The sequence below is a fragment of the Miniopterus schreibersii genome, assembly GCF_964146895.1.
Source record: "Miniopterus schreibersii genome assembly, chromosome: 18".
In the NCBI taxonomy this organism is placed as follows: Eukaryota; Metazoa; Chordata; class Mammalia; order Chiroptera; family Miniopteridae; genus Miniopterus; species Miniopterus schreibersii.
This window is the reverse complement of record NC_138121.1, coordinates 4,126,052-4,153,538: the sequence shown is the minus strand read 5'-3', so window position 1 is coordinate 4,153,538 and position 27,487 is coordinate 4,126,052. Positions and strand designations below refer to the sequence as shown.

Here is a 27,487-nt window from a genome sequence, read left to right as displayed (position 1 = left end):
CCCCTTGGGTGCGGAGGTAGGCACCTGGCGGGTTCCCCGGGTGGCAGACGCGGCTGCTGCAGACGCGGCTGCCGGTCCCTGAGCCGCCGTCGCTCCCCGCGTCCTCCCCTCCCCACCCTCGCCCGCCTGCCATGGACGGGCCCGCGGAGCCCCGGCCCCCGGCCCTGTGGGGCACCTACGAGAACAACATCTCGGAAATCAGGTGAGACAGCCCCGGAGGAGATGGCCTGAGGGAAGAGCCGGCCTCTGTGAAGTTGGTCCCGGCCTCCTGCAGCCTCAGGCCCCAGGGCTTGGCCGCCGGACTGGGCTGGCTCGGTCACTCTGGGGTGCTGGTTCCTCTTAGAAGGGAGTGGGGGACTTGGACTGTCCTGAGTCACCAGCTGGGATGCCTGGGGTATCCGTGTCCCTCTTGGGGCCTCAGTTTCTCTGTCTGTCAAAGGGGCCCACAGCCGTTCGTCTCCCTGATGTAGGACTCGGTGCGAGAGCAGAGGGTTTGGCGCACAGTAGTTGCTCAGGAAACTTGAGAACCCGCTGTACCCCTTTCCTCCCTGGACACCCCAGAAAGCCCGCAAATCGGGGTGCTTCCCCTCACAGTGGCTCAGAATGTGCTACCGGCTCCGTTGGGGTGATGGGAGAGCAGAAGTGGGTGGGATTCAGGATACAGCTGAGTCCCAGAGCCCGAGGCTGTGTCCCAGGGCCTGGGGGCTGGGAAGGTGGCTCTGACTCCTCGGACCTCATAGGAGTGGTTAGGACAGAGCACTCTCCACCTCTTGAGCGTGACTCCTTTGTTTCTGGGGATGGGTCAGATAGTTATATAGTACCAGCTTTCCAGCTGGGGAAACTGAGGCTGAGAGGGAAAGTGACTGTGATCGTGCAGCCAGAGCAAATTTGAACCCAGTATGTCTGACCTCAGAGTCTGTGCTTTCTCCTCTCCTCAGCAGCCTTGGTGATACCTCTTCCCCATGGCTCCATTTTTCAGATGAGCAAGCAGAGGCTCAGAGAGGGCAGGTGGCCTGCCCAAGGTCACACAGCAAGCTGCTTAGATTATCTGCAACTCCCAATATCTTACACTCTGCCAGGCAAGGGCCTCCCACTGTCTTTCTGGGCCCTTCCAGCCACCTCAGGGTATACTGCTTCTGGTCCTCGTCTCCCCTCCCTCACCCTGGTGCCCCAGACTCCAGAGATTGGAGCAGCTGGATTCTAATTGCTGTGTGACGTAGACAAGCCTCACAGTGTCTCTGGGCCTCTCAAGCTCGGGGAGGTCACGAGGCTGGCCCAGCTCTGTTTAAGGAGGTCCTAGTGTTCTCTTCTCCAGGTCCTCCAGGTCCTGCAGTTTCTCCCTGCAGAGATAAACTGGATCCCCACCTGGGCTCCCAGCTCTAAAACGGTTTCAGCCTCAGTTTCCTCATCTGAAAAATGGGGGTAAATAACCCTCACTTGTAAGATGCTTCTAGACTGAATGTCTGTATCCCCTGAGACTTTCAACTTTCTTTTTCATAAGCTTCTGCAATCCCTTGGACCCAGAAGGATGCCTCTCATGAGGGCCCTTAACATCCTTTCTGGGGCTTCATCCCATAGCCCTCAGACACACAACACCCCCACTGAACTCAGCAGCTTCCCAAGCATTGTTCCTCCTCCTGGGTTGCCGTCTCAGGGATGCGCCCATCACTCACCAGGATGACCCCCATGCATTGTCCTTGTCCCTTCCTTCCTTTCCCTCCCACAGCCTGTCACTGCCCAACCCCACTCTCCCCTAACCTGACTCTCTTCATTCCCAGGCCCCAACTCAGGCCTCCTCTTAGCCCCTAGAGCCTCATCCTAGCCTCCCTGCCTCCAGTCCTTCCCAGAACTGCCCCTCCCTGGCTCCCAATCCCTAAGTGACTCCAAGCCCTGCCACACTGGCCTCCCAGCTCAATCTCCTCCCTCGCCTGCATTCCGTCTAGCCCTTGACCTCAAATTTCTCAGCCACACCTCACCATTCCCTGCCCCAGTGCCTTTGCATATTCGGTTCCCTCTGCAGGGATTCCCAGAGAAGTCTCTTCTAATGGCCACATCTACCCCTGGCCATCCCCAGCTCCAGTGCTTCCATGGCTCCCCAGCGCCCGCGGTGGTGGTTTCCAAAACATTTTAAAGACACAGAGACCTTTGGCCAAGAGAAATCTTACTCCCGAGCAGAACTACATCGCAGAGGTCAAGACGGAGCTGCCCTGCTTTAAAATGGGGGAGCGGGCCTGGGGTCCTAGCGCTTGCCTTGCTTCTTCTGTGGCCTCGCCTCTCTGCTCCCACAGTCAACACCCTCCATGCTAACTGGGCCCCATCTGGCTGCTCCCACGGCCCCTGCGGCCTGGATCACCTGCCTTTGGGCCTTTGCGCCTGAAGTTTCCATTGCCTGGGAGGGCCGCTCTCCTTCCCACAGCAAACTTTTCACACAGTTTAAGACTGGGCCGCCGCAGGGAGATCCCTGATCATGCCTCTAGTTTCAAACCCATGCCATGGCACCCAAATGCTGACCTATTCCCAGACAGGGACAGTGTGGGACCACCCCTGCGGTCCTCGGCGCGGGGGCGGGGCACGACATCTCCCAGAATGATGTCAGGGAATGAATGGAGGTGAGTGAGGCGGCCGCTGAGCCGAGCCGGCAGGGTGATTAGTCAGGATGAGAAGACGGGTGAGGAAGGGTGAGGAAGGGCAGGGCGCAGGAGAGGCGACTGCAGGCAACGCACAGCAGCCGGGGAGGAAGGGAGACGCTGCGTGGACCCAAGGCGCCCACATGGGCAGTGACCTGAGTGACTCTCAAAGTCAAGTCTAAGAAGCAATTCTCAGACACTGCCTGCAGCCCGATGCCATTTTTAAGTCCCCTTTCTACCCCTACAAGAAAAGTTAAGCAATATAGTGTTTGGGGGATACAGGCCTATATGATGAAACTGTCCCCCCAAAAGCCAAGCAACTGACAAGGATTTAACTTGGGATAGCGGTTGTGAGGAGGAGGCCCAGGGGACAAGAAGGAGCCCAGAGACACCAGCAAGGCACATCGCTCAGAATGTTCTAGTTCATGGGGTTTGTTACCCATTTGCTTTATGAATTTTATGTTCCATGTACCTTGTATGTCTGCGGCAGGCTGAAAACATAATAGGGGCAAAATAAAAATTTTAAGAGAAAAAAGTTAGAAGCAGAACGTAGGCAGGACACGGATAGTTATGGTCAGTTTACAGGCTGTGCAGCCAATGTGGGGACGAGCCCTGGGGACATTAATCCTTAGAGAACTTTTAAAAATATATATTTTTATTGATTTGTAGAGAGAGAGGAAGGGAGAGGTGGAGATAGAGAGAAACATGGATGTGAGCGTGGAACATGGATCGGCTGCCTCCTGCACGCCCCCTACTAGGGATCGAGCCAGAAACCCAGCATGTGCCCTGACTAAGAATTGAACCCGAAACCTTTCAGTGCCCGGGACATTGCTCAACCAATTGAGCCTCACCAGCCAGGGCCCTGGAGAGCTTTTTAAGTGCTTACTGTGACTTACTCAATCCTCACAACAACCATTTGAGATGAACTATTATCATCCCATTTGTGATTGAGACAGCTGAGGCCCAGAGAGGTTGAGTGACTAGCCCAGGGTCACACAGCTGCCAAGTGGGGTGGAGCCAAGATTTGAACTGAGGCAGGCTGACTGGACAGGATGGGCAGGTGTGAAAGGAATTAGAGGGTGAGCAAGATGAGGGAGGGGCAGGATCAGGGAAGCAGCCCCTGCCCAGATAGGAGGCTTAGTAGGTTCTCAGAGCTTTGGTATTTCCTGGGATATCCTGAGTGCCCGGCTGTGCCTTGACCAGCCCCCTCTGGAGAGGGTCAGGGCCAGGAGAAGCCAGGCAGCATTTGGACCTGTGTTCCAGCTCCTCCCGGCCCCCACTCCTTTGATCTTGAAGTCCACGTGCAGGCCCTTTCTGATCTCAGCCTCTTTATGGCTGAGATTGCCAGCCCTGGTTTTACAGCCCCAGCCCCTCCTCCCTTGGGGGAGGGCCGAGCCACTCGAATGATTTTATGGCTACAGCCCTGCCAGCCACAGAGCTGCATTTTCCGCAGGGAAGGAGGGCGCTAATAAAAGGGTTTTAAGCAATAAATAAATAGTAAGCCATTGGCCCTAGTCGCCCGAGTGGAATTTGGGCCGGCAGAGAGGAGGGGGTTCTGGGCGCCACTAGCAATTAAGGTGCTTTGGTGAGATTAGAAAAAGATGCTCACAGACCCCCTTCCCCTCCCCCTAGCACCCCTCCAAGGCCCCAGGCTCGGAGAGTGGAGGGAAGGTGTGTCTGGGTGTGGGGCGGTGGGATGCGCGCCCTGCGGCCCTGCATAGGGAGAGGACGTGGAAGCAGGACCCCCTTGGAAAGAACCGAGCAGCCGCGTTTGCGGGCGGGAGGCTCTGAGGGAGGGTAGGCGGGCCATCAGTGGCATTGAATGCAGAGGCAAGGAGGGAGACCCTGGTTCTGCCTGGATGCCTGGCTCCGCAAGGTCCAGAGCGGGGGAGTGGTGAGGCCAGCTACTCACTGGGGGAGTTGGGCCCAGGCCAAGACCTGAACCAGGACCCCAAGGACCCTGCCGTGCAGGCAAGAATGCCCGTCACACAGCTCACAGGCAGGCAACCCCGAGTTCCAGTCCCCATGATGCTTACTTTTGCGGGGACCCGCCGGGCCCAGCGGCTCTCGGGGCTGTGAACCCGTCTCTCTGTGAAGGGGCGCGGTGGTGGCCGGACCGGGAGGGCTGGACCGGGCTTCCCGCTGAGCGGTGCACAGGGTGCCCTTCCTTCCTCCTCTAATCCCCAGACTCCTCTGCAGCCAGGGACTCGGGCTGCGAAGGGTGGTCAGGACAAAGATGGATAAGAAATGGGACTTTGCTGAGCGGGCGCCGTGAGCCAGGCTCGGTCTGAGGGCCCTTCCAGTCTCCTAACAGCCCTCCCTGTGAGGCAGCCCATGTCATCCCATTTTACAGATGGGAAAACAGGCCCAGAGAGAACCCATACATCTGAGATTTGCTCCAGAAATCTCACTCTTAACCCCACGCTGGAGAAAGGGACCAGACAGGGGCCTCGCACCGTGGGAAGAGGCTGTCCCTCTGTGGCCGTAACCTTCACCAGGGGCCTTGTCACCCCATATGGGATCAGTGTGTCTGTGCCTGTCTGTTGGTCCACCCTCCAGACCAGCCCTCTCCCATAGATGCACAGCATCAGCCCCCTGGAGGTAAACATTTTCTAGCAGCCACGTTAAAACAAAAGTAAAAGAAAACAGGTGAAATTAATTTTAACTGTACATATTATTTCACCTGGAATATCTGATATAGCACCATTTCAACATGTGATCGACAGCAAAGCTTATCAGTGAGAGATTTCACATTCATCTGGCCTCACGCGTTCTCTCAGGACGGCCGACTCCATCAGGAAGATGAGATCTGTGTTCAGACCTCATCGCCCTGATGCCTGGAAGCGGATTTCTAGGCCGGAGTTATTCCAACACTGCCTAAAAAGTTTTCCAATAATTGACTTGCTTGTCAGTGTTTTAGTAATCACTGAATTATTCAGGATTCAGTAATCACTAAATACAATTTTAAAAAGTGGAGGGCCCCAGTCGCACCAGCAGCGTTTCAAGGGCTCAGTAGCCACATAAGGCCTGAGACACAGAAGGACCTTTCCATTGCCAGGAAACATGCTGTGGCTGGGCCGGGAGTGCACCAAGGGCTGGGAGAGGCACATAGTAGGAGCTTAATAAATGTCTACTGGCAAGGAGAGAGCGGAATTTAGAGAGAAAGGCAGGAGAGAAAGGTTGGGAAGAGCCTTCAGGCTAAAGGCACGGCTCCTGCAGAGATCCCGGTGTGGCTTGCGGAGCAGTGGAGCAGGGAGTGTGTCGGGAACAGGTAGAACTTGGCAGTGAGAACTGAAAGACACTGGCTGTGCTGGCGTGGAGGCCCGGGGAGGGGGGCAGTGCGGCCCATGGGGGTGCAATGAATCTGCTGGGCTGTGAGGGCCAAAGCCAGAGACGCAGTACAGAGAACCCTGAGAATTTGAAGAGAGTGATTAATTTCTTTAGCTAGATTTTTCTCTGTTATTGTCATTATCACAAAAGTAACACATCAAAGTGATATATATCAACTTTTTTTAATCATTTAAGAGTCTGTCCAGCTTTTAAATGTGGAAGAATTGCCAAGGTGGGGGAAAGAATGGGGAGCGGAATTTACCTGATCAGACCTGAAAACCTACTGTAAAGGTATCATAATTCAAACAATACGGCCTCCATGCTTTAACCCAGCAATTCCGAGGCTACTTCTTTGCCCAAGAGAAATGAGAATGCAGGTTCCACACAAAGACAAGGACGGTCACAGAGGCTTTAAGCATAGCAGCCTGGCCTGGAAGCAGCGTTAACAAGGGACAGATAGCACACTGATTTGTGCAGATAGTGGAATCCTACTCAGCCATAAAAAGGAACAAAGACTAATATACACACAAACACGGATGAATGTCAAGAACGTTATGCTGAGCAAAAGAAGCCACATGCCAGAGAGTACATTCTGTAAGATGCCTGGGACCAGCCAACTCAATTTACGATGGGACAACTCGGAGCAGTGGTGGCCTCTGGGGAGGGGGTGCGGACTGGACCTTGCTGGGGCGATGGGCTGTCCTGTATGGGGAGAGGGGGCTGGATGGCACGGCCGTGCTACGCATTTGTCAAAATCCACTCCAGATTAGTGCGTGCCCTCAAAAGGAATATAACTTTAAAAGAACAGCCCAGCCGGTGTGGCTCAGTGGTTGGGTATCGACCTCTGAGCCAGGAGGGCAACGTTCAGTTCCCGGTCAGGGCACAGGCCCGGGTTTCAGGCTCGATCCCCAGCAGGGAGCGTGCTGGAGGCAGCTTGTCCACATTTCTCTCTCATCCCTCTCCCTTCCTCTCTCTCTAAAAAAAACACACAAAAGAATGAAAGTGGAAGTGCAGCTGGTTTTAAAAAGACTGAGGTGGCTGCAGGCTGACCGGAAAGATCGCCGTGATATAGTTGGGAACCGAGAGATAAGCAAGGTGCAGAGCGAGGTGTGAGGAGTGTATGGGTGCTGCTCGGAGGGAGAGGGGACCGCTCTCCCTGCCCTCCCCAGCACGCCCGCGCCTTTCCCTCCCGCCTCCCCCCCCACCCCCCAGGCGGTTACCTTTGCCCTTCTCTCTCCTGAGCTCCAGGGCCCTTCTCTGGCCTTGGTGACTTGCTTTCTGAGCCTCCGCAGCCCAGCTGGCTCCCTTTTACCACCTCTGCCACTTTCTAAATAAACTTTCTCTTATTAAAAAAGAAAAAAAAAAAGAATAAAAATTTAAAAATAAAAATAAATTTTTTAAAAGAGGAAGAGGAGGGGGGAGGGAGAGGGGAGGCACACCTGGGCTCCTGCCCTGGGACTATATGTTTGCTGGGCTTCTAGAAACCCACAGAACTGGTCCTCCAAGGCTGGCATGACAATGTTGGTGGAGACTGTGAGCTCATGAACAAACCCAGATCATAATAAGCATATTTTAATAAGTATATTTTTATTAATAAATAATTTGTTAATAAACCCTGATGATCAATAGTTATAGAGGTAGGATCCAAGAATTTATTTTCCCAATTAGATTTTGTGAAAAGAAACAAGTAATACATGTGTGTGGTATTAAGGCGGTTTAGCAGATGTAACAAACATCCCCCAGCCCCTGTTTCTGGAGCTTCACATGGTACAAGTTCACCGCAGGCCCAGCTCCAGGCCCACATGGGCTCCCCTGGCCACGCGATCCGGGGCCCAGGCCCTGCCATCCTCCACCCGAGGCTCCCAAGTCCCCTTAGACGCCTCTGGTGGCACCAGCCAAGGGGGCAGAGGCAAGCACAGGGCAGTCACTGCCGCTGTGTTCTCGATTCAGAGCTCAAGCCATACAGAGAGGCATGAGGTGGGAAATGCTAGTTCCCGCAACCACCCCAGCCCCAGGCCTGGAGTAACCACTTCTAATGCACATCCCGCCAGAAAATTTCTCTTCGTGTGCGTGTCTTGTCTTCACTTATTATTATCATCTTTTTAAATCCTTACCCAAGGACATGCTCATCGATATCAGAGAGAGGGGAGGGGAGAGAGAGAAAGAGAAACATCACTTGGCTGCTTTCCAAATGCACCCCAACTGGCAGTCGAACCCGCAGCCTAGATATGTGTCCTGACCAGGAATCAAACCCGCAAACCTCTGGTGCAACCAACTGAGCCACCCGGCCAGGGTGTCCACCGAGACCTCTCGTGTGATGCATTTCCAAGGCAGCTGCAGCCCTGTTAGAGCATCTCACCCTAGACGCCCCAGCTGCACGTCGCCCAGTAGACTCCAGTATCTGTCTGTGGGCTCTCTTTTAATAGATGATGTCTGGGTACAATTTCCTGCACAAATCTGGGTGCACCAGTTTTGAGAACAGTGTGTGTTACCCAAATCCCCGACGAGACAGATGGCTGGGTTCCAGTGTCTGCGGGGGGGCTCTGATCGATTCACCCAGCCTCCCTGTTGCTCAGGTTCCTCTTATAAACGAAGTTGCAATTTCTATATATCCTGGTGTGTATTTCACCGAACACTCCCTGAGTTTCTGGGGGTCACGTTCATTTGTACATCCAAAAAATATAATGTCGTGTTGCCTGCATGTCAGATGCTGGTTCTTGGAGGCGGGACAAAGTAGAGGGAGAATTTCTGCTCCCTCTGTTCCCCTGCTAGTGGAAAAGACTGGTTTAAAGAAGGTAATAGCCCTGGCCCGTGTCGTCCCGACATGCTGACTTTGCTGGTTTGATCCCCGGTCAGGACACATATAAGAATCAACTAATGATCCATAAATAAGTGGAACAACACATCCATGTCTCTCTCTCTCCCTTTCCCTCCCTCTCTTCCTCTCTCTCTGTAAAATCAATAAGTAAAATTTTCCAAAAAGGCAGGCAATAGACAAAATAATTACTAAGTACTAAAAGGGCTTTGAAAGAAGCAAACAGGATGCTGAGATGGATAGTAAGGCGCATGGAGGGGTGTCCCCGGCGTTAGCGGAGGTGGCCTGAATTACAGATGTCAAGTGATCTCCCAAAGAGGTTCTCTGATTGCCCTCCCCCCAGCACCCAGACACTGGCACCCGTCTGGAGGCTGTTCCTCTGCACTCTGCGCTCTGGCCAAGGCCTGAGTCATTCAGCCCGAGTGGAGGGGCCCGGACAGCTGGGGACACTGGCCCAAGCGGGATTCAGGAGGCGAGGAAGGGCAGTCCTGTCACAGAGAGCAGCCCGGGAAAGCGGGGCCTGGGCGCCCGCCGCACAGCCTGTTCCGGATGGAGGAGAGCTGAGCCCGGCCCGGGCTGCGGCGCCCTGGCCTCGCTCCCCAGGGAGAGGCACCTTGTGTGAGTCAGCAGGACAGCGGGACTGCTGAGGAGGTCATCATGGGCCCAGTGGCATTCTTGGAGGGGAGGGCTCCCCGCAGGAGGAGAGGGCAGTTCCAGCCCCACACAGACCCGGGACCCCGGCAGCCCACCAGCTCGCCTCCTCTGCACGCACTGTGCAGCTCAGTGCCACCTCCTCAGAGGGCCCTCCCCTGGCTCCATCATCTACACTGCACCCCCCCCCCCAGGCATTCCCTGTCCCTCCCCCACCTCCTTCATTCTTCCCATCACCGTTCATTCAATATACTACTGAAACACACTGAAAACCTTTTGTGTTCACTTCATTGCTCATTCAAACTTAAGCTGCGGCAGGATTTTTTGTCAGTTGCACTCCCTGCTGTGTCCCCCAGCACCTCGTACAAAGTAGGTGCTCAATAAATATTTGTGGGCTGAATGAAAGCATTTGCCCCACCCCAGGCAAAAAAATAAAAAGTCTAAAGCTCTTGGGGGTGAGGAGCTCTCTTTGGACATCAGACTGGAAGTTCCTTAGAAAAGAGGTCCCAGTTACTCTCCTGCCGCTGCTTATTTTTCAAATGAGAGTGGCCTCGGGTCGCACAGCTCATCCGAGGCAGGCCTGTCGCCTGGGCAGGAGTTGCTCTCTGCACATCCCTGGGTAGGCAAGAGGCCCTGGCCAACTGGATGCCTGATTACAATAATGGCTGGTGGACAGTAAGCATTTCTAGGATGAGGTTCCTTTTAAAAATCATACAGTAAAATTGATTTTTTTGTGGGAGTCTATAGTTCTATGCATTTTAACACATGTATTGATTTGCGTAACCATCACCACAGTCAGGACCCAGAACCTTCCCGTCACCCCTTTGTGGTCACCTCCTCCCCATCCCAGATTGCTCTCTCCCCGCCACACAACTACTGATCTGTTCCCTGTCCATATAGCCATGGCTTTTGAAAATATCACTGGATTAGTTTCCTCTGGCTGTGGCAACAAATGACCACGAACTGAGTGGCTTAAAACAACACAAACTTATTCTCATCCGCCTGTGGGCTGCATTCCCCCTGAAAGCTCCAGGAGAGGACCCATTTCCTGGTCTTTCCCAGTTTCTAGAGGCCGCCTGCCCCCCTTGGCTTGTGGCCCCTTCCTCCATCCTCAAAGCCACATTGTGGCAGCTTCCAGTCCCCCTGCTCTCCGACCTCTGCTTCTGTTATTACTCTTTCTCTCTGTGATCCCTTCTTGTAAGAACCCCTGTGATTTCATTAAGGGCCCACCCTGACCATCTCCCCATCTCAATATCGTTAACATAACAGTCTCAGCTGCCAAATCCCTTTTCATGTGCTGTTAACATATTCCCAGTTTCCGGGACTGGGACGGGGACATCTTTGGGGCCATTATTCAGCTCACAACAGCCATATAAGTGGGGTTATAGGTTGTGACCTTCTGAGTCTGGCTTTTTTCACTTAGTGCAACACCTTTGAGACTCGTCTGTGTGGCTGTTGGTATCTTTGTGGTTTATTTCTTGACATGGTCAAGTAGGATCACCTGTGTGCATGTACCGCTGTTTACCCACTCGCCTGCTGAAGGGCGTTCAGGTTGTTCCCAATTTTTGGCGATTATAAATAGTGTGGCTGTAAACATGCGAGTAGTTGCCTGAGGTCGAACCCATGTCTTCCAGGCGCCCCCACCCCCCACGCCCCAGAGCCCCTGCCCAGAATGAGCACACCTGGGGGAACCTCGTGAAGGAGACAGGAGGCACTCACCCCCCCACGGCCCAGGGCGGGTAGGGATATAAACTGTGGGGCCACACTGCCCGCGTTCAGATCCCAGCTCTGTCCTCTGCAGCTGTGTGGCATTAGCCAAATGACTTTGCCTCCCTATGCTTTGATTTTCTCATTTGTAACACAGAAGAGTAATACCACCCGCCTCCTAGGGCTAATGAGGAAATCAATGAATTAAGGCACAGAATTTAATAGGGAGTACTGTGCCAGGGAGTGTTCTTAGTGTTGTTTTTATTTTTTCAACAAATATTGACACATCCTCTGTGTATGCCAGGGTTTTGGGGATTAGCAATCAAGACAGACCAAAAAAAAAAAAAAATCTCTGGCTGCATGGATTTTACATGTAAATGGAGAAGAAAGGCAAACAATGAACCTAAGATGTAAGCATAAGAGCTCCTCAGGGGTGACAAGGGGCATGGGAAAGCAAGCAGGGTGGGGGGGCGTGGTGGGTTCAGTTGTCAACAGGGCGTCAAGGGAGGCCTCAGCTGCGGGCAGTGATGTTGGAGCAAAGACCGGAAAGAGATGAGGTTTCCTAGTCACGGGCCTAAATGAGAGCTGAGAGAACAGGCAATGCAAGGGCCCTGGGGCATGATCAGCCTGAAGCTTAGCTTCGAGATCAGTGGGGCTGGAGCCAAGAAAGCAGGGCGCAGGGGGGACATAAAGGCAGAGAGGTACAAGGGAGGATGGTGCTGGGCTTTGCAGTCATCGTGAGGACCCTGCTTTGACTCTGAGTGAGAGGGGAGGGTTTTGAGCAGAAGAGGGACAGAAGGCCACTCAGGTGAGAACTGACTTGGGACCAGGCGTGGAGGCAGGGAGATCAGTAAGGAGATGGCAGCAGCAGTCCAGGCAAGAGGCAACAGCAGCTTTTAATCCTTACCAAGTTCCCTCACGGGAGTCCTTCTTTCCTCCTTCTCCAGATGAGAAAATTGAGGCCCAGAGAGGTTAAGCTATGTACTCAAGGTCACACAGTTGGTAGAACCTGGGTTTGAATTCAGATCTGTCCAACTTCAGCACATCTTCCTTCCCCACTGGGTGGACTGGGCTGCCTCTGGAGTGGGTGACAGCCCCCACTGCCAGGGGATCTGCACTGGGGACCGGATTGTTTATTGCACACCTGTTATGTGCCAGGCACTGGGGATAAAACATGGAATGAGACAGAAAGACTGTGTCCCAGTGGCAGAGGAAGGAAGGGGTGGAAGCTCAATGACAGCTATCTACTGAGGCATCCTTTGAAGCCTGCTGTGTGACCTTGGGAAAATACATTAACCTCTCTGGGCCTCCATTTCTTCTGGCACCAAGCAGTGCTCCCAATACCCACTTCATGGGGTTCTGGGAGGAGTCTCTGATAATGCATGTCCTTGGCATAGAATTTCCATAAAGGTGGCTCCCCTACCCCACCTCCTCTGCTGGGGCCAGAGGGAAGTCAGACAGGGTCTTGTGGGTCTGAGGAGGCCAGAGGAATGGGCAGGCCTAGGCTATGCAGGGCCTTGAGTCCGGGCTGAGGAGCTGCAGCCATGCAGGGGACAAACAGGAGGGAGCGAATGGAGACTGAGAGTATAGGGACGAGGCTGGGTTGAGGGTCCAGGGAGCAAGGAGGAGGCCTGAGCTGGACTCGGCAGTGAGGACAGAGAGGGAGGCCAGGGTCTGGCAGACTCTGGGAGTGGGAGGCAGGAGGGTGGACAGCGTTGGGCCATTCTCAGAGTCCCATGTCCTGGGGTCTCCTGAGCAGGGAGGCCAGGCACCTTCTCAGAAGCTGAGTAGGTGCTCTGCCAATTGCTGGTCCCGTGGGCCTGGTCCTCCTGCTATAAGCCTCTGATTCAGCTCAATTGTCACCTTCATTCCTCTGTTCCAATCGAGTGACAGTGGTATGCCATGCCCTGGACGTGGTGTGGGAACAAAGCGGGCTTGTGACCCAGGGGGAGGAAAGGTCACCCTGGGCCAGATTTGATTGACAAGGCTGGGAGAGAAGGCACACAGCACCTGTTTTTAGGACACGCCTCACGATTCAGCCAAGCAGGAGTCCGGGCAGGGGCCTCCCTGGCCTCAGTGTGCAAGCACAGAGACAGGCAGGGGAACGGCATGCCTGGCAGGAGGAACAGCAGGTGCAACGGCCCGGAGGTGGGAACAGTACTCAGCACATTGAGGGCCTTTAGCTGGAGTGTGGGGTCCATGGGGAAGGAGGGACTGGGACAGAAGCTGTCTATAGGACTGAGATTCCAATCCCAGCTTGGCTTGGTACTTGCCGTGTGGCCTTGGCCAAATCACTTCCCCTCCCTGAAACCCCATTTTCTCACCTGTCGCATCATCCCAATACAAGGAGATTTAGGTTTTTCTCCCATTCATGCCTCGTACTTAGTGAATACTGATGCTCAGTTATTCTTGAGCAGCGGGTAGTTCTGGGCTCCAAGGGTGCAGTGGTTTGGACTCTGCTGGCCTGGAAGGAAGCCAGGCTTTGGGAGTCTCTAAAGGCCCCACAGGGAATTCTAAAGTGCCCGGGCTGAGAACCGCGGAGGCAGGTGGAAGACATAACCAGGGCTCTTTGGCTTTCCTTCACTTGTTCCTGCTAAAGCCTTCATGCATTCGCACATTCATTCATTCACATCTTCACTCAGTTAGTCAAATACTGATTGAGCACAGCCGATGCCCCACCACTGTGGATCGCACCCTGGCCTCCTGGGGTGTGGCTCTGACCGATCTAGAGACGGTAACTGCTCATTTAAGCATTCAGTGAATATCCAGGGACTCCTGAGGAGCGCAGGATCTTTTCCTCTTTGGAGTCTCCATTTTCCTCTCCTATAACCTGGGGAGGAAAATTTTCCCTGAAGAGCAGTCCGGAGGTCAAAGACTAAAATAACTCCCATGGTGAACCAAAGCGTCAGTGTCTTCAGCATTTATTAGGAGCCAGGCACTTCACATTTTTATTCCTTTTAAATTAAGCTCTGAGGTAGAGATTACCGTTATCCTCATGTAACAGATGAGGAAACTGAGGCTCAAAGAAATGTGAACTGTTGCTGGAGGCACAGAGTCAAGGCCTAGGCACTTAGCTGCTAATCTGCCTGGTAACTGATGACCTCACAGCTCCCACCCATTTGGCTAAATCTGCCCAGCAACCGGTGACATCACTAAGACTACGGCTCAGGCTCAACCAATGGGGTACCTGATAACATAACTGATCAATACAGTAATTATGATGTGATGAGGGCCTACTGAGTGCCAAACGCTGCGCTGAGCAGCCCCTCCTCTGGGTTCACACAGTGTCCAGTGTTGCCTTTATTACTGTGCATAATATTTTAGCCCAGATGTATTGATTGCAGACCATGAGCCAATCATTTTTATGGCTATTGGCACATTAAACCCTCCCACTATTTCTATTGTTAAAAATTAGCAAACACTTATATACTGTTTACTCCATGCCAGGCACAGTTCTAAACACTTATTTCATGCTCACAACAACACTGTGAGGTAATGATTATTATTATTTTCATTTTATGGCTGAAGAAACTGAGGCACAGAGAGGTTGAATGACTTGCCCAGCTGGTGGGGCATAGACTTCAAACCCACATATTCTGGCTCCAGTGTTTATGCCGTTAACCAAAACACCGTGCTACTTCTCTTATCCCAATGTTACCGGTGAGGAAACTGAGGCACAGAATGATTTAAGCACCTGGCCTCAGCTGGGCTAGAAGGTACCAAAGCCAGACTCTGAGCATGTGCCGTCCAGGTCCACAGCTGCTCTCTTCCCGCCTGAACCGCTGTGGTTATTCAGAAGCAGGGCCTGCAAAGCCCCACCCTCAGCTCCCTCCCTTTTTCCCTGGGGAACAGCCCCGCCCCCAGCCAGGGATAAAGGGGACTTCACCAGCAGACCATAGGCCATGAGCGTTGCCAGCTTCCTGAGCAGTCCCCTTGGGACGCTGCCCTTTGGGAGCCCTGGCTGTTGGGCTGAGTTTCACCAGGGCCCCCCAGAGCCCTCCTGTGACCCATGCAGGGGACACAGATCTCTATGTAGCTTTTGTCCTTCTGCTCCAGCCTGACCCCGATGCCAGGCCTTGGAGAGACTCCCCACCCCACAAGTCCCCCAATCTGGTGGAGGGAGGCCTTCGGGAAAGACCCTGGGAGCTTGCTGGGCACATGGCAGCCCTCAGTGGGCCTCAGTTCCTCATCTGTCCACTGGGCAGTCAGGAAAGGCCTTTGCAAGCCGGCTGGGTTTTCCACCTCATTGGACCTCTCCTCCTTTTTATTAAAAACAGCTGTTTTTGTGGGAAGAGTATGTTTTTCCTTTAATGCTTTACTCATTCATTTAGTAAATGTTTTTGTTGTTGTTAATTCTCACCCGAGGATATTTTTTCCATTGATTTTTAGAAAGAGTGGAAGAGAGGGAGGGAGGGAGAGAGAGAAACATCGATGTGAGAGAGACACATTGATTGGTTGCCTCCGGTACATGCCCCGACCTGGGCCGGGGGTCAAACCTGTAACCCAGGTACGTGCCCTTGACCAGGAATAGAATGGAGGCCCTTCACTGGGCGTGTTTCTGAGTGTTCATCTGGGCAGTTGGATTCCAACCCTCTTTATGTAACAGGCTTGAAACACCCTCTTCGCTAACTTGAAATGAAATCCACAGGCGATATAACCTACTTACAATTTTTGCCCCAGTTCAATGTATTGTCCTAAGGGTATTATACAGACACAAATGGACAGTCGCACAGTGTGGCAGCTGAGACTGGGCAGATCCCGGTTTTGTGGGGCCTGGGGCTTATATCGTTTTGAGGGAGTTCTCCTTTAAAAAAAAAAGAACCAGTGGAGGTGACGACAACCTTAGGTAGAGGGAACGGCTACTCAGAATGAGAAAAGACATTACAGCAACATGCTTCATTTTGAAAGCTGGCCAACAGTCCAGACATTCCAGAAAAATAACACACGAGCTGCTGGTTCACAACTTCAAACCCGAGTCTCCTCCTCCACAGATATTTCCGGTGCCCGGTGCCCTGGAACGCGTGACATCGCGGTCCCCAAGCCTCCGTGTCATCACGCCCAATTCCTGCACCAGGCAGGCCCGTTGTAAGGTACACAGACGTGACTGTGAATTTCATCAGCATCCCACAAATGGGACACGCTGGGGAAGTGTCCCCAATTCAACTTCACCTTAGGTCCCCCAAATCCTCACCCCTGTCCCACACCACGGCCAGGAGACTGCAGGGAGGTTGCGACAGAAGGAGCCAGCGGGTTAAATGGATGGCTCTTTAAGCATCTCGCTTCGGACGATTTCGCTTCCATGACCTGGAAAAGGAGCTGGAGTGAGGGGCTTGGAGCTTAAGACTGTCGCAGCTCCTCGGGGTCGCAGCTCCTGTCCGGGTCAGCAGGTGGGCCCTGCTGCTCCGTGGGGGGGCAGGAGGGGCAGGCGCCTGACTTCTCCGGCCTTGGTTTCCTCACTGGTAACATTGGGGGGGTGAGTTAGCGTCTTCCTGGAGAGTTGGGGTAAAGAGTAAATGTATGGGAAGCATTTAGCCCCACTTTGCAGGTGGGGTGTGCTCCACGTCCTGCCAGCTGTGTGGCTTCGGGCAAGTTGCTCAACCTCTCTGTGCCTCGTGCCTCATGCAATGGGAATAATGATCACTGTGGCCTCACGGGATTGTTGTGGGGTTTCGGTAAACCGTTCTCACTGTGCAGATGGAAAAATGAGGCGCAGAGAAAGCTCCTCGCCAAGGTTCCCCTAGCAAGTGGGGTGCCCCTGGCCCATCTCCCTGCTCGCCCTCCCTCCTCCCCTGAGACTCTCGGCTGCGGTCTCTACCGCCCGCCGGTGTCCCGGTGACCTCAGCTGGGAAGCTGGACGCCCTGCAGGGCCCTGGCCCTGCGCCCTCCCGGTGACCCCTGTCCCCTCCGCCTCCGTCTCACGGGGTCTCCCTCGCCCTCCTGCAGCCAGAAGTTGTCAGGCGAATATTTCCGGTACAAAGGCGTCCCCTTCCCCGTGGGCATCTACTCGCCCGAGAGCATCAGCATCACGGAGAACGCCGAGGTGCAGGACGACGACATCTTCATCGTCACCTACCCCAAGTCAGGTACCTGCCGGGCGGGCGGGGAGGGGTGGCCGTGGGGGAGACACCAGCCCCAGGGCAGAGGGCAGGGGGCTGGGCTCTGTGGGGGCTCACTCAGCGTCCTTGGGGTGGCTTTCACAGAGGAGGGCCAACTGCAGCATTTTCTTCTCTCAAGTGATGGGTTGGCTTCTTTTCTTTTTTTTCCCAAAACTCTTTTGAAATTTTTCAAAATATGACCTTTACACTTTCAGCATGGAGGCCTATGAGGGTTTTTTGGGGTAACAGCTTTGAGATACAGTTTGTGCACCATCCAGTTCAACCCACCCATCTTAAAAATGTGTGATCCTATGGCTGTTGTGTAGTCACAGCTGCGCCACCATCACCACAATCCATTTTAGAGTGTTTCACCCCCCCAACAGGAAACCTGTCCCATCAGCGGTCACCTCCCGATCCCCACATTCCCGCTCCCAAGCCCCCAGCTCTCGTTAATCTATGTCCTGTGCCTGCATTTGCCTGTTCCGGGCGTTTCCTGTGGTTAGAGTCGTGCGCTGCGCGGCCTCTCATGACCGGCTGCTTCCACCCAGCACGAGGTTGGCAGGGTCCATGCTAACCACGGACGGGTCCGCTGATTAGCACTCACTAGGTTCCAATCCTTTGCCTTTCTGCACAATGTAAACCTTATACACGACCCCCCTTCTCGTGCACACGCCACGTGCACACATACGCATTTGCACAAGTATTTTTTTATTATGTAGAATAAACTCCTAGATACGAAATGGCTTGGTAAAGGGCCGTGCATTTGAAATTTTGATGGATGTAACCAAATTTCCCTCCATCCACGTTGTAGAAATCTGTCCCCCAAATCACAGGCTGTGTTTGAACCAGCTTGGAGCTGCACGGTGGTGACGTTTGCACAACGCGCGTGTGCCTAATGCCACTGACTGTACCCTTAAAGCGGGTAAATTGGTAAATTTTATGTTCTGTATATTTTTATTATTAACTAGTAACAGGGGATTAAACCACCAAGGGGTAAAGAGAACCCCAACGGATACAGGAAGAACCAGCACAGGGAGCAGCCAGTCCCTCTATGGCCCAAGCAGGACACCGAGGAAATTTCCCGGCCTGGGGCGAGGGGAGTAAATGTCACTGAGTCCGTGGCGTGCTGGCCTCGGTCCTCGCAGCAGGCGGCGGAGAGGAGCCTATGAAAGCCGGGCAGAGAAACCACATGCCCCGCGGGATTCCTCCCGCGCCCTCTACTGACAGAGCGTGAAATTGCACCGGCTGGCAAAGGGGGATGTGTGCGTGGGCCCAGCCCCGCATCAGGGCACAGGGCCAGGAAGAGTGGATCTGGACCGAGAGGCAGTGTGCTGAGAGCTGGCACCGGGTGGTTGTTACAATCCAAGGCAATATAGTACTAATAATAGGTGATTGTTAACATTTATTATTCTTACTATTTCTGGCCTGACTTGCCTGTTGTCTCCTGGAATCCACACCTGTGAACTGGGTCATTGATGAGGTCCCATCCTCCTACATGTCATTTATGGCTCCCCCAAAAATCAGGGGGTTACTCCCAAGAAGGGGCAGGGAAAACAGCTGAGATTTTTTTTTCTTTTAATGAATGTTTTTTATTTTTAGAGAGAAAGGGAGAGGGAGAGGGAGAGAGAGAAACATCCAATGGTCGCCTCCTCCACGCCCCCTACCAGGGATCAAGCCCCCAACCTGGGCATGTGCCCCGACTAGGAATTGAACCGGCAACCTTTCGGTGCACAGGACGAAGCTCCAGCTGAGCCACACCACCCATGGCAAGAGCTGGGATTTTTAGGTCAGACACCTGGATTCAATTCCAGCTTCCCCTACGTATTAGAGAGTCCTTCAGCCCTGCTACATTAGCCTCAGACTCTCAGAGGCTGGAGCCAATAGAAGTTGATTTCTCATGCGGTAAACACCAACCTGTGTAGGATGCAGGGAGGGATGTGTGTGTGTGGTGGGGGGTGGGGGGTCCAGCAGCTTTGGGCAGCCTGGCTCTTTCGGGCTGTGGCTCTGCCATCCGCGGGAGCCTCAGTTCCCACTGGCATCTCTGCCTCCAGCCAGCAGACAGGGGAGCGAGAGAGTGGGGGTCACGTGGGAGGTGTTTATGGGCCAGGCCTGGAACTGGCTGTGCATCATCGCTGCCACCTGCGCGTCCTTGGCCGGGGCTCAGTCACATGGCCCCACGCAGCTGCAGAGGAGGCTGTGCAGTCCCGTCATATTCCCCGTAGGACAATGAAGCGGGGTTGGGTGGACAGCTAGAAAGTCTCCGCCACGCACCGCTTCCTAGCTTTGCCACCTGGGCCAGGGACCTTGTTTCTTTGAGCCTCAGTTTCCTGCTCTAAAAATACAGAACAACCAACTCCACCTTTTCCATGGTCGTGAGGAATCCATGCAATAAAATATGTAGCTATTTAAACGAAGCCATTGCAAATCCCATCCTATCCCCCTCTTCACCCCTCCCCACCTCCGATTCATTCGCCTAACTTCTCCCGCCAGGCACCAATTGGATGATCGAGATCCTCAGCTTAATCATAAAGGACGGAGACCCCTCCTGGATCCGCTCGGTGCCCATCTGGAAGCGGGCGCCCTGGTGTGAGACCATCATGGGTGCCTTCAGCCTCTCGGACCTGTCCAGCCCCCGCCTCATGAGTTCCCACCTCCCCATCCAGCTCTTCACAAAGGCCTTCTTCAACTCCAAGGCCAAGGTGCAGGAGGAAGGAGGGGTGGGAGGCGGGGAGAGAGGGCATAACTCACTGATGAATTCAGCACATATTTACTGAGCGCCTACTATGTCCTGGCCCTGATCTAGAGCAGTAGTAAAAAAACACAACGCGAGCCCACAGTCTAAAGGGGAACGGGCAGAGGATAGATGGAATAAATAAGGAAAATACAAAATGTGTCCAAGATGAAAAATTCACATCGTGAAGGAGGAGAGGGTGAGGGTTTAGAGTTAGGGGTGGGTCAACGGAGTCCCCAGTGAGAATGTCCCTTTTGAGTTAAGACCTGGGAGGTGAAGGAAGAAGCCAGGAGGGTGTCTGGGGGAAGAAAATTCCAGGCAGAGGGAAGAGTAGGTGCAAAGGCCCTGGGGTGGGTGTGATGTGCCTGAAGACTAGCAAGAAGGCCCGTGTGGCCCCAGCCAAGTGCGCCGGGGAGAGAGCCTTGGAAATGAGGTCAGGGAGGTAATGTGGCCAAAATGTGCAAGGCCCTGTGGGCAGTGGAGCCAACGTAGGTTTTCACGGGCGCCCTCTGGTGGTGAGGTGGGGAACAGCCCGTCGCCCCGAGATCAGAAGCGGGGTGAGAGTCCAGGTGGGAGGTGCCGCTGGAGGCGACCAGGGTGGTGGCCGTGGAGGTGAAGAAAAAGGGCTGTATTTCAAAGGTCGAAGCAGAACGATTTGCTGACAGATTGGATGTGGGTGTGAGAGAAACAGATGAGTCTCCAGGGCAGTCCTGTGGCTTCAGGAAGTGGGAGTAGGGGACTGCGATGGGGAGGCAGGGAGGAGGTTGGGGGGCAGAGAACCGGGGCTCTGCTGTGGCCCATCGATGTCCAGGTGGAGGCTGCCAGTGGGCAGTGAGACAGCTGAGTCTGAACTTGACAGGCGAGATCTGGGCTGGAAACGAGTATTTGCAATTTGTAGATAGATAAACAATGAGGGCTTGAAGCCAGGAGGCTGGTGGGCTCACCAAGGCAGTGAGTGTAGACAGAGGCAATCCAGGGGTCCCCAAGACCACCCTCAGGCTCCAGATTCACTAGAAGGGCTCAGGACTCAGCAGCACTGTTAGACTCACAGTTGCTGTCAGTACAGTGAGACGATGGCGATTAAACTCAGCACAGGAAGAGGCCCGTGGGGCAAGCAGACCCGGCTCCCGCTCCCATCGCCTCCCCCAGTAGACTCCCGGGGCGGCACTTACCCCAGCAATGCCGCAGGCGCGCAGCATTGCCCCCAGGGCTGCTCACCCGAGCCTCGGGGTCCAGGGTTTTGGTTGGAGGCTGGTCACGTGTACATGGCTGACCACCATGTGGCTGTCCTTGGTCTTGGGGAAGGAGACAGTTGACAGGGAAGGACATGTCTGATGGGACTGGAGGGGGGTTGGTTATAGAATATAAACCTGGTGAATAGGTTGGAGCCAGGTAATCGGGGCCTCAAATGCTAGGCCTAGGGTCAGAAAAAGGGGCTCAAAGCACACAGCCTCAAGGGCTGGGGTCCTGGCCGTGTCCGACACCTTCTCCCCTCTCCCCAACACCCACATACAGGTGATTTACATGGGCCGGAACCCCCGGGATGTGGCGGTGTCGCTCTATCATTACTCCAAGATCGCCGGGCAGTTGAAGGACCCCGGCACACCCGACCAGTTCCTACAGAACTTCCTCAAGGGCGAAGGTGAGGACGGGGCTGGGGCTGGGGCTGGGGAGCCCCTTGAGGCCCAGGCGGGAAGAGGGACAGAGGAGGGTGAGGAGAGAGGCAGAGATACAGGGCGTTATAAAGAGTGATGGAGGCAGAGAGGAGACCAAGAGAAAGTGAGAGACAGAAACAAGCGCAGAAGGAGATGGGGACAGAGAGAGACAGGGAGACAGAGGGACATGGGGCACCCGATGTGGTGGGCGGGAGGGAGGCATCCAGCTCCGAGGGGCCAGGCCTGGGGCCACGTGGAGCTAGTCAGGCCCCCTGAGCCCCAGCGGTGGCTGTTGCCTGGCCCTCACCCCTCGGCCCCTCTGCCCGCAGTGCAGTTCGGCTCCTGGTTCGACCACATTAAAGGCTGGATTCGGATGCAGGGCAAAGAGAACTTCCTGTTTATCACCTACGAGGAGCTGCAGGAGGTGATTCCCACCCCCCACCCCCACCCCACCCAGCACCCCCACTCTCCCCTCCTCACGGCCCCCACTTCCCCTCAACTAAGGCCTGCTCAGCTGCGGATACGCCACAGCAGTGAGCAGAACAGGGCCCCTGAGCCCAGGAGTGGCGGAGGGACCATGGACAAATAAATAAAATAGATGGCAGCTGGGGAGAGAGCTAAGGAGCACCGGCAAGTGGGCAAGGAGGGCAAGGAATGTGTGCGCAGGATTTTAAATAGGGTGGTAGGGGGAGGTGGGATTTTAAGTAGGATGGGAGGGGAGGAGGAGAGGGAGCCATGGAGATATCCTGGGCAAGGGGGACCAGCCAGTTCAAAGGCCCTGGGGTGAGAATGAGTGTACCTGGTGTATTCTAAGGATTGGACCAGGCCTCCTGGCCAGAGCCGAGTGAGTGGGGGTGGGGTGGGAAATGAAGGCAGGCAGGACTGTGGCTTTTCTCTGAGTAGGTGGGAGCCATAGGTGGGTTCTGAGCAGGGGAGGTGACAGGATCAATGGCATCATGTGAAACTGTGGCTGTAACCTGAAAAGAAGAGGGAAACAGTGGAAGGAAACAGCCTTTGGGGTCAGACTGGGGTCCTGTCTGGACTCCAACAGACATAGCCTGGGACAGGCACCTGGGAGAGAGATGCCTTCTGGCTGGAGCAATCAGGGAGAGCTTCCTGGAAGAAGGGGCCATGCAGATTGCCTATGGCTCTGCCCAGCTGCGAGGAGGATGCTGGGCTTCTAGCGGGAACAATCTACAGTGAATGTGCCCAGCTGTTGCAGGTCTTTAGCAAAGACCTCTCCTGAGAGCCCCAGAGCCTGGGAGGCTCCCAATACGTGTCCCTTCACCAGCAGCCCAGACATGTTCCTTTTGTGTGCGCGCACTTTGTGTGTGTTTTTTATTGTGGACAGTGTTACAGATGTCCCCCATCCCCGCTCCTGCCCCCCTCACCTCTCCTTCCTGTTGGTACTTCTTGTAGTGCCAATAGCTTGGATTTGGGTGTCCAGTGAGGCAGCAAAAACTCTCTCCGAGCCTCATAGGTCTCCTTAAAATAGGTGAAAAATGCCAGCTCACGGGGCTGTTGTGAGGACCACAATTCCGGGCATGGCATATTGCAAGCCCCTGACCGGGTGGGTCCCGAAGCGTAGCAGCGTGTAAAGTGAGAGTGACTGGGTCCTGAGCCAGGGCCTGTCTGGTTAGTATCCTGACGGCCAAGGCCACACACCCAGCGCTGCACACGGACCCTCACGAACCCCCGAGCCACGGCGGGCTCGAAGCGCAGGAGGCGGCCGGCACATGGAAAGCTTCGTGGCTCACCCCAATATTCTCATTCTTCCCCATTTTCAGAGGAGGCGGGCGTTATAAGCGAGGGGGAGCTGGGAACTTGTCTGAGGCCGCAGCTCTTCCCCGAGGACCCCTCGGGTTCTTTGTTTTTTTCATCCTGGTCAATTCGTTTTGATGGAAAGACCCAGAGAAGATTTTGGCGTCCCCCCTCCCCCTTTGCCATCCAGCTTTATTCTCCAGGCTCAAAACTGGGCCACGCAGCCTGCCAGGGCTTCTGGGCTGCCCCTGGTGTGAGGACCTGCCAGCATGTTCGAATTTCTGGGACACGGCGGCTTCAGGATGACGGGCGGGTGGTTACGAAAGCGAGCGGCCTGGAAACCCGGCCGGGGGCTGGGGCGCTGCCGAAGGCTGATCGTCGGGGTGCAGATCCGAGGCAGCGAGCGGGCCGGGGCAGCTCCTCCCTGGCTGCGTGATCCTGGACAAGTGTCTTCCCCTCTCTGGGCCTCCGTTTACTGATTGTGGACACTGACGCCTCTCTACAAAGCTATTGGCAGGATCAGCACAGATATACCTGAGGGGTTTGGACCAGAGCTTGGTATACAGTAGGCGCTCAATCCATGGTGACTCCAACCATCATTGTCACGGGGAGGAGCTACTTGCACTGCATGTGGAGGGGAGATTTGCCAGGTGTGGAAGGGTGGCACAGGGCTTAGGGAGGAAAGTGCAGGGGATGGTGAGTCCCAGGACGAGGGAGTGGTAGCTCCTGGGAAGGGCCACCGTGCCTGTCCTTGAAAGTCAGGCCTGGGAACTGGAACTCTTGCCCTGGGGCACTAGGGAGCCACAGGAGGGCTGGGAGAAGGCTTGGGTCTGGGTGTGGAGGACTGGAGGCAGGGAGTCCAGCGAGGAGGCCGGGGCAAGAGTCTATAGGGACAGAATTAGGACTGACCAATGTCAGGGATATAGGGACACAGAGGGGACGTGACAGAGAGTCAAGGGCAGAGGATGGGGCTGATGGCTGACAGAGGCAGGAAAGGGGAGGGGGCAGGGGCAGGCTGGGGGGTCGGGCCCTGTGCCTGGGTGGATGATGGAGCTGTTCTGGGGATGGGGACCTGGGGGCGGAGCAGGTTTGGGGCACAGACTGGCTGGAACCTCATTTCTAACCTGAAGAATGGTGATCCTACATAAGGTGTTGGACTGACCTCTGCCCCCTGCTGTGACCCTCTGACCCAGCCTCACCCCTTCCCTCCCACCCACAGAACCCTCCAAATTCCAAAACTACAAAAACCCTCAGAGGCCATAGTCCAACCCTTTGGCGTGGAGGTGGGGAAACTGAGGCAAAGAGGTGGCGTCACCCAGACATCCAAATTCTGGGTCTGGTGTTCCTTCCTCACCGGGGCCCCTCCCTCCGCTGCCCCCTCCTCCCCCTGGCCCCCCTGACCCCTCTCTCCTGCCCCCAGGATCTCCCCGGCTCCGTGCAGCGCGTCTGCCAGTTCCTGGGCCGGCCGCTGGGCGAGGAGGCGCTGGGCTCCGTCGTGGCACACTCGGCCTTCGATGCCATGAAGGCCAATGCCATGTCCAACTTCAGTCTGCTGCCCCCCAGCCTGCTGGACCAGCGCCACGGTGCCTTCCTCCGGAAAGGTACGGGAGGGACCTTTCGGGGGCCAAGCCTACTAGGCCACTGCCTGACTGTGTGGCTTGGGCAAGTTACTTAACCTCTCTGCACCTCAGTCTCCCCAGCTGTAATCTGGGGGTGCTCTGAACAAAACTGCCTTCACAGCATCATTTTGGACCCAGGGTTGATGACACACAGGGCTTAGCGCAGGGCCTGGACACAGCAGGTGCTGCAGATGTGCCTGTCACCCCAGGCCTACCCCCCCCCAACTGCAAATGGAAAGGCCACGGCCAGCTCTGAACCACAGGAAGCTACACAACATTCAAGTGTTGCATTATGGGGCACAGGTGGAAGTGTATTAGTTTGCTGTGGCTGCTATAACAATACACCACAAACTTAGTGGCTTAAAACAACACACATTTATTCTCTTGTAGCTCTGGAGGTCAGACTCCAAAGTCAGACTCACTGGGCTAACGTCAAAGTGTTATGTGAGATGGGCCACGTTCCTTCTGGCCACTCTAGGGTAGAATCATTCCCTGCCTTTCCAGCTCCGGTCCTGCCTGCACTCCTGGGCTTCTGGCCCCTTCCCTCCATCTGCAAAGCCAGCAGCGTAGCATCTTCTCTGAGTCTGACCCTCTGCCTCCTCTTAGGACGCTGGTGACTTCATGGGGTCCACCTGCATAATCCAGGATCACCTTCCCTGTCTCAAGACCTTTAACGTAATCATATCTACAAAGTCCCTTTCGCCACAAAATGTCACCCATTCATAGGTTCCAAGGATTAGGATGTGGATGCCTTGGCGGGGAGGGTGTCATCATTCAGCTCACCGCAGAGAGCCTCCCAGGCCTCAGTAGGGGTGTCATGTAGGATGTGGTATGTGCACCTCTAAAATGCAAACTGACATTGGCCCCAGGATTCCAGATAAGGGGTGGAGCCCCGTGGTAAGGAACCTGACGCCTGCCCTGGTCAGGTGGCTCAATTGGGCATCATTCTGTGCGGCGAAAGGTTGCCGGTTCGATTCCCAGTCAGGGCACATACCTAGGTTGCGGGTTCGATCCCCGGTCAGGGTGCATAGGACTTAAAAAATTAAAAAAAGAAACCTGGGGCTGGGGGGATCCCATGCCGGGGGCACAGGAGACTAGCAGGGTTCCCACCCCTCGCCTGCTCAGTTGCTGTGACCGAGCAACTCTGTCGCAAACCTGCACAGTGCGTGGCGTCAAGTGGGTGCAGGGGAAGCGTTCACTCTCAGCGTCACAGCACTGATGCAAGCAGTGTAGGACGGCCCTGTTCTAGTCCTGAGGTTAGTGACAGGTCGCAGAGGTGACCAGGGGCTGTGCAAGGTGTGCAGATGCTAAATGGGGGCTGGGTATTCCGGGCAGAGGGATTTAAGGGGTCTGGGGCAACGTGGAGGAAGGAAAGAGGTCTGCTGTCAGGATGAGCCGGGCAGGGAGAGCGCGAGGACGGAGGGGGCAAGAATGGAGCCCAGGGCCCTGGCGAGGTCACAGCAATCCCAGGAGTGAAAGGGGGAAAATGGAGATGGGGCGGGGTGGGGGTGGGGGTGCTTCTGGCGTGGGGACCAGCGTGGGCAAAGGCCCAGAGGTGAGACAGGGGAGCTGGGATTGGGACAAGGCTCCTCCCAATGCCCCCCCTCACCTCGCATGACCTCCCTCCCGCCAGGGGTCTGCGGAGACTGGAAGAACCACTTTACGGTGGCGCAGAGCGAGGCCTTCGACCGCGTCTACCGCGAGCAGATGCGGGGGATGCCCACCTTCCCCTGGGACGAGGACCCCGAGGAGGCCAGTCCGGACCCCGACCCCAGCCCCAGCCCAGCCCAGGCCTCCGAGCACCCCCATCCGTGACCCTGAAAATAAACGCATCGCTCCTGCCCTGGCTCTTTGATGTGCTATGGAGGTGGCGGCAGGGGGCGCGCTCGAGGGCGGGTGGAGGCTGGGTGGGGGCCCTGGCCTGGCACCAGGGCCTCTGGAGGGCAAGGTCCTCTTCTCCACCTGGCACACCAGTGGGGTGGGTGACTCAGAAGCCCCGCAGCACTGGGCAGGCTCCTGGGTCCTTGGGGAGAAAGGGGCTGGGGACCAGAACTTCTGGGTCTGAGGGAGGGGCTGAGGCTGGACTCCTAGGTACCCTGCTAGCTGTGAAAATGCAAGTTTCTGGCATGAAGCAGGTTTATTCTGAGCAGAGGTAAAAGGGAGCCCCACTCAGTGCTGGCTGTAAAGTGGGCTGTTGAGGGCGTCAGAGCCCTGCCCAGTCCCTCTCCAGGGCCCTGAGCCGCTCCCAGCAGGTGTGTCCCCACCCATCTCCAGTCCCTCATTACTCAGTTCTGCTCCCTGGATTGGGGTCTCACCTCCCCTTGGCCAGGCTCAGGTTTCCCACACTCCTGAGCAGTGGGTCCCAGGGACTCCCCATCTTCACCCCACACAACCCAGCGCTGGGCCCCTCATTCAGGCCTTCCCCCAGAAGTTCTGACTTGGCCGGAGGGGATGTGCGCTGCTGTAGGATCCCAGCTGGGTGAGACGTTCTGCCCA

At 55.3% G+C, this 27,487-nt stretch overlaps 1 protein-coding gene across 1 annotated transcript; it reads left to right on the top strand.

The window, feature by feature from the left end:
• On the top strand, positions 1 to 26,838 carry SULT2B1 (sulfotransferase family 2B member 1). Its single transcript, XM_081119327.1, has 7 exons — positions 1 to 202; positions 17,074 to 17,213; positions 19,716 to 19,924; positions 21,472 to 21,598; positions 21,941 to 22,035; positions 24,793 to 24,973; positions 26,625 to 26,838. Exons 1-7 carry the CDS (start codon positions 132 to 134, stop codon positions 26,804 to 26,806), a joined length of 1,005 nt encoding a protein of 334 aa, XP_080975453.1. The 5' UTR covers positions 1 to 131; the 3' UTR covers positions 26,807 to 26,838.
• The last annotated feature ends 649 nt before the right edge of the window (positions 26,839 to 27,487 follow it).

Bases quoted from the DNA above. Each gene is read 5' to 3' on its own strand.
- SULT2B1 (XM_081119327.1), top strand. From the start codon at position 132: ATGGACGGGCCCGCGGAGCCCCGGCCCCCGGCCCTGTGGGGCACCTAC. The intron at 21,599-21,940 runs GTGAGGACGGGG...CTCTGCCCGCAG, and splicing joins GAACTTCCTCAAGGGCGAAG to TGCAGTTCGGCTCCTGGTTC. The intron at 24,974-26,624 runs GTACGGGAGGGA...CCCTCCCGCCAG, and splicing joins CGGTGCCTTCCTCCGGAAAG to GGGTCTGCGGAGACTGGAAG.